Source organism: Engraulis encrasicolus, chromosome 3 (genome assembly GCF_034702125.1).
Source record: "Engraulis encrasicolus isolate BLACKSEA-1 chromosome 3, IST_EnEncr_1.0, whole genome shotgun sequence".
In the NCBI taxonomy this organism is placed as follows: domain Eukaryota; kingdom Metazoa; phylum Chordata; class Actinopteri; order Clupeiformes; family Engraulidae; genus Engraulis; species Engraulis encrasicolus.
Window position 1 is genome coordinate 42,373,644 of NC_085859.1, and position 10,000 is coordinate 42,383,643.

At 43.1% G+C, this 10,000-nt stretch overlaps 1 protein-coding gene across 1 annotated transcript in view; it reads right to left on the reverse strand.

Moving 5' to 3' along the window:
• Positions 1–3,041: 3,041 nt before the first annotated feature.
• lgi3 (leucine-rich repeat LGI family, member 3) overlaps positions 3,042–10,000 on the reverse strand; it is a 25,836-nt gene continuing 18,877 nt past the window's right edge. Inside the window, exons 4-11 of the mRNA XM_063194507.1 lie at positions 9,874–9,945; positions 9,078–9,149; positions 7,844–8,013; positions 7,142–7,306; positions 5,646–5,736; positions 4,640–4,868; positions 3,985–4,134; positions 3,042–3,498 (exon numbers count right to left, since the gene is read on the reverse strand). Of these exons, the coding sequence (XP_063050577.1) occupies positions 3,145–3,498; positions 3,985–4,134; positions 4,640–4,868; positions 5,646–5,736; positions 7,142–7,306; positions 7,844–8,013; positions 9,078–9,149; positions 9,874–9,945 (1,303 nt within the window). The 3' untranslated portion in view covers positions 3,042–3,144. The remainder of the gene's footprint in view (positions 3,499–3,984; positions 4,135–4,639; positions 4,869–5,645; positions 5,737–7,141; positions 7,307–7,843; positions 8,014–9,077; positions 9,150–9,873; positions 9,946–10,000) is intronic.

Genomic DNA, 10,000 nt, shown 5'->3' on the forward strand with positions numbered 1-10,000 from the left:
TGAAAGAGAGAGAGATGGTGGAGGATCGGGAAATGACCCAGGTAGGGAATCAAACCTGGGTCGCCCTCGTAGCAGTCAAATGCCCAGCCAACTAAGCCACGGCTGGCTCAGCATAACTGTGTTAAGGCTGCACTCATGGCAACCAGTAATGCATTCCTGGGCAAACACTGTAGGCCATACGTAAAATACTTATAGACAAAACAGCAAATTCGGACTTATTGAGCACTGTCTATGTCCATACTGTCTTATGTCCATGTATGAGTACTGTCATGTCTATACTGTCTATGTCCTTACCAAGATTAGTCTATGCCTGCATGGGAAAGCAAGAAACGTAATTTCAAATTCTTTGTATGACCAGTGCATATAAAGAAATTGACAATAAAACCAACTTGACTTATTGTAAATACATACGTACTGTACAACAACACTCTGTTCGATTTTTTTCCTGTAATGATGGCAAAACTTGTTGGATTAATTGTTATGTTCCGAATTATTTGTGAGTCTCTGAAGTAGACTACAGTCTGTGGTGCAAAGATTTCACATTAAACCTTAATTGGTAAGAGAAAAAAACAGTGTGAAAATGCTGTGAGCCAACATAAAAACGAACATGGTTAGACTTTATTCTTCCGCTCATAGTTACAGTGCAACAAAGTATGAAGTGACATGTGACATTATGCATTTATACTGTACCTTACTGTTAAGAGGATTAGGGTTTGGGTATGGTACATAATATTACATGCTGACACATGTAGTTCAACACTTTCAAGAGAGAATGTCAACCAACAACAACAACAACAAACAAACAAAAACAACTTTTGGGGCTTTGTATTGCTATTTACGTAAATTTAATGCAAATGTATAGTACACCAATGGATGGTGTGTGTTAGATGCATGTGTTTTTAATTAAAGTAAGTGTAGGCACCAATGAAAAGTGTTAATTGATTGACCACAGTAAAAGTAATTTCCTTAAAATTAAAACTGACATACAGTATCACCATTGTTTTCTCACAGCATAAGATTATATAAGCCATGCACGCAAGGTCACAGTATAAGGATGAAAGAAATATTCTCATCATGGCATGTGGGCCACGAGCCAAAATAGACTATATAGTATTTGGTCATTAGAGCGCTGCTGAATACACACATGTTAATTGACCTCATTTATATGCAATAACAGTCATTAATCTCAAGATTACACTGCATATACAGTAAGAGAGCTACATGCATTTTGAAATCAATACATGATAATTGCTGGCAACCGATGAAGGAGTAGGCGATGTGCAATGCAATGGTGTACACTTTGGTCTTGACTGGTAATCTGGCATACAGGGCATTTTTCACCTTGGTGACCAGCCAACAATTTAGATGGGGCTAGCCCATTGGTCCATCTTCAATATAGACAGTGGGCTGAACCAATGGTGTGAAAGCAGTCTATGTGTGAGGAGCGAGTTGAAGCCAAAAATGCTCTGTCCATCCCTGCGAAAAAAGACATGCCCTCCAGTTTCTAATGCTGCTCAGAAAAGCTTGATCTTCTGTGAAGTAGCTGACAAAGCATTCTGTGAAGGTCATTCACCACCAATTTTTGTTTTCAAGTTTGCACAACAAGGGTATTCCAAGAGCATGGTCATCATCTGTCTACCTCTCCCTTCTCTCGGATTGGTTCCCTACCTCAAGGCTAGCGCTTTGGGACGATCATCCATGCTGTCTTTCAGATCGTAACGATCACAGAAAGCTGCATGGGTTTTCTCAGGTTACTAATAGATTACCTGCAGGTGTCATTTAGTAATGGCAACGAGGATTCCAGGCCCTTCTATAAGATGATCTACCACTCACTCAAGGTTAACTTAACCTGGTTTAGTAAATCTGAGCCTGCTTCTTGGAATAGACCACATGGATATTCAAGGTCAATCCTAAATTCCAATCCTTACGGTATTCCTACACCCCTGAGCCGGGGATTCTGCCATGTTCTATTCATTTGTCAGTGCTGAAATGTATTATTTGAAATGCAATGACGATCAGCATTTTTGTTTAAGTGTTACAGTTCCATCAAGACTGGATTGAGATGTCATCACATACGGAACTTGAGTTAGTATATTATTGATGTTATTTTAACTATACCCTTTATACGTAGACTATATATTTATATTGCTGAGAGAGATTTGAAATCTAGAGGACCTGATTACAGAGGTGCGGGCTAAGTGTTTTGCTAAGTCTGTAACTCCAAAGTCCATACATTGTGTAATCCTGACTTTTCTCGATCTGGATCTACATTCAAAACCAACTAACCAACAAACAAACAAACAAACAAACAAAACAACTCTGTCATACAGTGAGCTTACTTTCAGACAAGTAGCAGCAGCTAATGGAATACCCCATCTGTTTTTGCTATCATTTGTTATTATGATTAGTTATTATTATTATTATGATTAGTTATTATTATTATTATTACCCTCTTGAAACCAAGCCACGACATCTCTAAGGGCTATTTAAAAAAATGTTGTAATAATTATAATAATTAATTAATTATTATTGATGATCAAATCTTCAAGTTTCTTTTGTTTCAGACAAAACAAAACAAACTTGAAGATGTGATATGTAGTGGGGACTTTTAAAGTAGGGGTACGCGATTTGTGACGTCATCAATTAAAGGGGTATGCCACTATTTTGGGGCTTAATACAGTTAAAATCGTTGGCTGGGGTTTATAACGGTGGTTAAGTGTTTTATTTTTCATGTTAAGCGTTGTCTTGCTTTAAGACAAGTTTAAAGAGGAAATATGTCGCTAAGCTAGTGAAAGTCAATGTATCCGTGTAGCATTGTAGCATGCTACATGGATCCATTGACTTTCACTAGCTTAGCGACATATTCCCTCTTTTAACTTGTCTTAAAGCAAGACAACGGCTTACATGAAAAATAAGACACTTTACCACCTTTATAAACCTTGGCCAATGATTTTAACTGTATTAAGCCCCAAAATAGTGGCATACCCCTTTAATTAGGCAACTTATCATGTCAACCCCATTTTTGTATTCAAACACGGATATTTTTTTGCGTACCCCCGCGTACCATGCCCACTACACCCCTGGATATAACTTTAAGACATAATGAACCTCATACATCTATTATTGATTATCATTATGGATTAATTATTTGGCGCTGAGGTCCACCACCAGGTGCTGGTAGGCCAGGGTCTTCCCCTTGAAGCTTGCGGCCAATAGTATATCCTTGTTGTCCACGGAGATGAGGCTGAAGCCTCGCGGGGCCAGCAGGTTCAGCTCCTGGAAGGGCTGGTAGCGCTGTGTCAGGTCGTCCCACAGGTAGACCCGGGAGAAGGAGTAGTCGCTGCCCAGCAGCAGGTACTGCCTCTGGCCCACGGCGAAGGGGTACACGGCCATGGAGCCCCGTGACGGCAGCGTCTGAATCTCCACGAAGCGCTGGGGTCCCTCCCAGCGCAGGATCTTAGAGTCGCCGATGAAGCGCGTCAGGCACAGGTACAGCACCTAGATCATAATAACAATAGCAGCAATATGAGTCATAATGATATTGTTGTTGTTATTATTATTATTATTATTATTATTAATAGCAGTAGTAGTAGTAGTAGTAGTAGTTGTAGTAGTAGTAGTAGCAGGGAGGCTGACAGGGGGGCGGGCGGGGCTGGTAGAAGGATCAGTTGTCCGGGGTCCAGGAAGAGAGACCCTAGAACCCTAGAATTGGGCCCCCTTTGGGCACCCTTTGAAGCTCTCTTATGCGGCCCCCAACATATTTTTAATGTTATGAAGTTTCACAAAGAAATTTTAGAAATTACATTAGTAATACAATTAAGTTATATTTTCAGGGGACCTTGTGAGGGTGGGTTCAGTTGTAAAGGTGGCCACCTTCAATAGGCCTAAAGTGCAGGGGGAAATCCTGATTAGAGTACAGTACGTCCCTTCAAGGACTCAAATGGAGCATTAACAACAGGCATCAATTGGACAGGCACACAGCACCTTGCGGATCCAGAAGTGCTTCACCATCTGCACATCCGCTGTGTCTGCGATCTGCGAGAAGAAGGCGAACTGGCGTTGGCTGCGGTTCCACTGGTACACCACCGGGGGCTGCGACGCGCTGGACAGGATTAGCCGCGGCTTGCCCTCCACCTAGACCACAGGACAGACCAGAGACCGACAGAGGTTCAGTATATAATAACAAAGTAGGTATTAACATGTAACATTATGTAACATGCTCTCTTGGCTAGGGCCCACTTGAAAAAGAGACAGCTGCCTCAATGTGATTACCCTAGTAAAATAAAGAAGACACACTGTACCTTAGGGGTAGGGGTAGGGTTAGGATATGTACAGTGAAAGTATATAATGTTACATCAAATAACAACACATGTAGAGTCTTTGTATTGCTATTTGTGTAACTTTAAGGTAAATGTACACCTGCACCTAGCCCATGGTAAAGACCAGAGACCGACATAGGCAAAGTCGAAGTAGAAGTAGAAGAAAAGTAATAACCCTAATTACAGTAGGTACCCATTGGGTACAGTGGGGTGATTGGTGTAACAACTATGTAATATAATAGTGTTGTCTTTACAATGTGTATTTACTTCTACTTCATTCATTACACTCCTGGATACCGGGCATTATGTAAAGGACTAACCTCTAGGAACTCCACGTGCGTGTCTCGGTGCCATGGGTGCAGCGACTGGTGGGAGTAGAAGCCATTGCTGTTCCATCGGTAGATGCTGGTAGAGCCGGCCTTGGAGCTGTCCACCACCGCAAAGTACCAGTCGCCCTCAATCTGGAACGTCTCCACGAAGTTGGGTTTGCGCACGCGCGTCGTGTCGATGTCTTGGATCTTCACGAACCGTAGAGGACCTTCTTCCCATCTGTGTGCGTGTGTGTGTGTTTATTTGTTTGTTATTTACTTTCAACAAGCTCAAAACTAGGAAAACTGATGATGCGCCCAAAACATTTGTATCCCACTTCTGTTACACTATTTGTAGATTAGACAAATGACGAAGTGTGACTTTAATGTTGTTGCTTTTTTCATTTATGAGCTGTTAGATCACATCAGGGTACAAATGCTTTACTCTATGTTAAAGGAAATTCAGTCAATTTCAACATGCAATTGTAATGCTTTCACTACCCTGGTCAGTACCTGATGTTTTTTTTTCTTCTTCTTCAGCCTTTTCTGAGATCCAGGTCATTGTAATGGGGGAAGTGGTTTGTTTACATTTCAAAAAAACATTTTTATTTATTCCCAAAAACATCCAAAAGGTTAAGCAACATCAGCAGACAACTAGCAAACAGTGGTACCTTTTGGGGAAATATTTGTAGTTGGCCTATGTTCATTTTTTTAAAAAATGTAAACAAACGCTGCCCCCATTAGAATAGCTCATATCTCTGAAAGGGCTGAGCCGAAAAATGTGGCATCACCGGGTACTGACAAGTCGATGGTAACGTGAGCAATATAACGGCATATTGAAATTGACTGAAGTGGTCCTTTAATTAAGTACAGCTTAAGTAGGCTATAAAATAACATATAACACTACATACTTGCGGTGTAACTTCACGGTCATACATTACTATTGCTTATACATGTACATACACTAAGAAAGAAACCAAAGAATGTCCACTAAAATAAAGGGGGAAGTATATCTTACTTGTATATGTGGGATCCTCCAAAGAGTTGTGCCACCACCATATAGAGGGTGTTGTTGATAACCACAGGTTTGCAATAGACTGCAGATCGGGCTGGAACACAGAAAAATATCTACTATAATAGCTGCATGCATACTCTATGGAACAACTTATACTGTCGCTTAACAGTGCTTCAACAGTTTTGTGCAACATTTTCAGAATGTTTGCACATTGTTTGCATGTAGGATGTAATTTGGGCTCTAAAGAACCTTTCGTAAGTTGTACAGTAGAGAGTCAACACACGTTTTCACTGTCCATGGAACTGTCAGGAGAACTGAAGAATGATTCAAGCACCTTTAAATGTCTTACTACTACAGCTCTCTCATGACATATTTAGTCTGAGTCGCAGGGAGACAACATCCGTGATGCTTTGGAAGATTAATTATTGATCAAGGATAGAGACGTAAAATCTTCCACACGTTGCACCTCCTCATATGCGGTAGTCCTCCCAAAATAGTGTCCTGTAGAATCCCACATACGTATAAATAGCTTTTTTATTAATATTATGTCTTCTCCTAGGTGTCGTCTTTTTTCTCTCTTGTTATTTTATGCTTCCTCGCCTTTCTCCCTCCCCCCTCCCCCTCTCTATGCTTTTCTCTGTCTCTGTCTCTGTCTCTGCCCCCCCCCACACCTCTCTCCCTTACTCTCTTTTGCTGTGCCTGCGTGCGTGCGTGTGTGTGTGTGTGCCTGTTTGTACGTGCCTGTGTGTGTATGTGTGTGTGTGTGATGCAGCAGTGCTGTAGGGCTGACTAAGGCATCTCGTCGTCCCCCATCCTCCCTGCTCTTGATTTAGCACTCCCTCGGAGCCTCGCCCCCCCATTCGTTCCCTCAGGCACTCTAAATCACACACACACACAAACGCACACACACACACACACACACACACAGGCACAGGCGCACACAGGCACGTACACCTACTCTCTGTCTCTCTCTCTCACTCACACACACACACACACACACACACACACACACACACACACACACACACACACACACACACACACACACACACACACACACACACACACACACACACACACACACACACACACACACACACACACGTACGATACACCTTCTCACACATACACACTTGCTACATCCATTAGTTTAAGAGCAACTGGAAGCTACAGTCAGCCTCACAGAGAGACTGACTCTCTCTCTCTCTCTCTCTCTCTCTCTCTCTCTCTCTCTCTCTCTCTCTCTCTCTCTCTCTCTCTCTCTCTCTCTCTCTCTCTCTCTCTCTCTCCTGTGAGGAGAGGCTAGCTACCACCTGGGGAGATGGTGTTTACACTCTTGGTGTTTACAAACAAAAACACAAAACCTGGTCTCGATCTGGACTCGATCTGACTTCAACCATCTGTTCCAATACAAGGGAGTGGTCAATGTGGGTATTTAGTCTTCATATCTATGTGTTGTGTGATGCGGATGTGCATCGAATGCCACTAATGCCACTTACAGGTGATGTTGTGATACTTCCTGAACATCATCTCCACGTGGTCCCATATAAAGACGGTGCAGATGCCCGTGTTGGGCTGGGCAAACACCACGTACTCGTCTCCGCCAAACTCATACGACTCCACCGACAGCGACTGGAAAGGGAAGGTCTCGTACACAGCGAAATCTGACACGAGAATATGAATTTGATTAAATTAGATTAAGATTATGAGACGGTGTGATTTACAATGAACTAACAAGACTTAGACAAGACTTAGGTACTACAGAGGTAACACAAAAGAAACATGTTAACCTGACATGACAAATGGCATTGAATTACATTCAATTTGTAAGAATACAGAATAACGACATGCAGTAATACAAGGGGAAAGTATGACTTGCTGGTAACGAAAAAATACAGGGCATTCAAAACCATTTGACATAATTTGAAAGGAAAATATTTACACCATGAGAGCTGCACTGACGGACCTGAACTTCCGTGCAGTGAGGTCATGGGGTGTGTGTCTGTGTGTGTGTGTGTGTGTGTGTGTGTGTGTGTGTGTGTGTGTGTGTGTGTGTGTGTGTGTGTGTGTGTGTGTGTGTGTGTGTGTGTGTGTGTGTGTGTGTGTGTGTGTGTGTGTGTGTGTGTGCCTACGTGCGTGCGTGTCTGCGTGTCTGCATGCATGTGTGTACAGTATTTGTGTGACCCCAATGCCACACAGACCTGCACTGATGCAGTTGAAGTCCCGTGGCGTGAGGTCGTGTACGCGTCGGCCCTGGAACTCGAAGGGGCTGGCGCAGTATATGGCGGGCACCGAGGTGTTGGTCTTCTCCATCCAGTCCACCAGCCACTTGATCTTGCAGTCGCAGCGGAAGGCATTGCCACGCAGGTCTCTGCCAACCAAAATATGTAACATGTAAAACACACACACACACACACACGCACACACACACACACAGGTATGTCAAGCACACACAGGTCAAGTATACACACACACACAAACACACACAGGCACAGACACAGACAGACAGACAGACACACACACACACAGGTACGTCAAGAGGTCAAGCATGCACATATACACGTACACACACACACACACACACACACACACACACACACACACACACACACACACACACACACACACACACACACACACACACACACACACACACACACACACACACACACACACACACAGGTCAGACACAGGTCACACCCACGCCTATCCACACACATCATTCATTCAGTATGTCAGTGAATGAGTTTGTCTTCCTGCCACGCACATCTGTCAAGCCTGGTTTGATAAAGATTGATGAAGTGGGTAATAATTTGTCCTTTTACTGTAATCAAGGGTGGAAATATGGAAGCTGCTGTTATGTTAAACCATGATTTATCAATGTTTTTTTTTAATTTTGGACTTTGGACTCTTCTTGTGTGCTTGGTTACAGATAATTTGCACTAAATTCTGATTTACCGTAAATGTTCTGTTCTCTCTCTCTCTCTCTCTCTCTCTCTCTCTCTCTCTCTCTCTCTCTCTCTCTCTGTGTTTCTCTGTGTGTGTGTGTGTGTGTGTGTGTGTGTGTGTGTGTGTGTGTGTGTGTGTGTGTGTGTGTGTGTGTGTGTGTGTGTGTGTGTGTGTGTGTGTGTGTGTGTGAATGTGTGTGTGCATGTGCGTGCGCGCGCGTGCGTGCGTGTGTGTGTGCGTGCGCGTGCGCGTGTGTGTTTGTAAAAGGAGAACGGCTGCACGAGCCAAGGCATTATGTTATGTTGTTCCGTGATGCAAATGAAGATGTGATCACTGTGTGACTTCTTGGGGACTCAACACAAGACAATGGCCACCATTGTAGCGTGCCTACAAAGGCCACTCACTATAAGGATACCAAGTCCACTCACAAGTCTGTAAGGATACCAAGACAACTCACAAGTTCATGAAGATACCAAGACTACTCACAAGTCTGTAAGGATATCAAGATGCTTGAAGAGCTCCCGGGGAAGACCCTGCAGGTTGTTATTGGACAAGGATCTGAGAGAGAAGGGGGGGGGGGATTGTTTGGGGAGGCGGGATACAGAGGTGTGTTATGGTCATGTAAACACAGCGGTACATGGCTTTTATCACAATTGACTGTTACCACAATTAGCTTTTACCACAATTAGCTGTTACCACAATTCTCGCTGTGTCGCCAAACAAGTAAATTTTTGAAGCAAATCAACGACTACCAACTACAGGCAGGCAGAAAGCAGTGGAGTGTATGTTCATGCTTAGGCCACTGGATACTAGCCAGACCACGCCCTCCTATTAGTGCAATGTAAATATCGTTTCTGATCTCCGGAAAAATCTGGAACTCCACCCACTTTGTCTGGAAGCAATCAACTTTGAGCAGCTCCAACCACCCTGGGTAAAGGCCTATTTAAGGCAGTGACGTGGTTTAAGCAGAGACGTTCTATTGGGACTAAGAAAATATGATTTCAACTTCGGCACAGCCTTTTCTGGCCTCGACCGGTAGCAAACCGAGGGAGGCGGGTCAACAATGCCGTTTGAGAAATGTTAATCGTTATGCTCAAGGTAAGACCAAGTCACGAAGAGAATTGAAAGTCAATGATAATCAGGCTAACTGGATGCAACTTATACGTGCTTCGAATGCACTGAGTCTGACATCCGAATACAGTACAGTATATCGGACATTATATGAAATAGGCCCATTATAACACATTCCATACCATAGAGATGCAATGGAATTCATACTTACAAATGTGTGAGGGATTTCAGTCCTCTGAACGTGTGCTTGGAGAGGGACTGGATGTCATTATTCTCAATGAACCTGCAAAAAAGAAAAAGAGGAAAGAGGGAGAGAGAGAAAGTGACCGAGAGAAAGA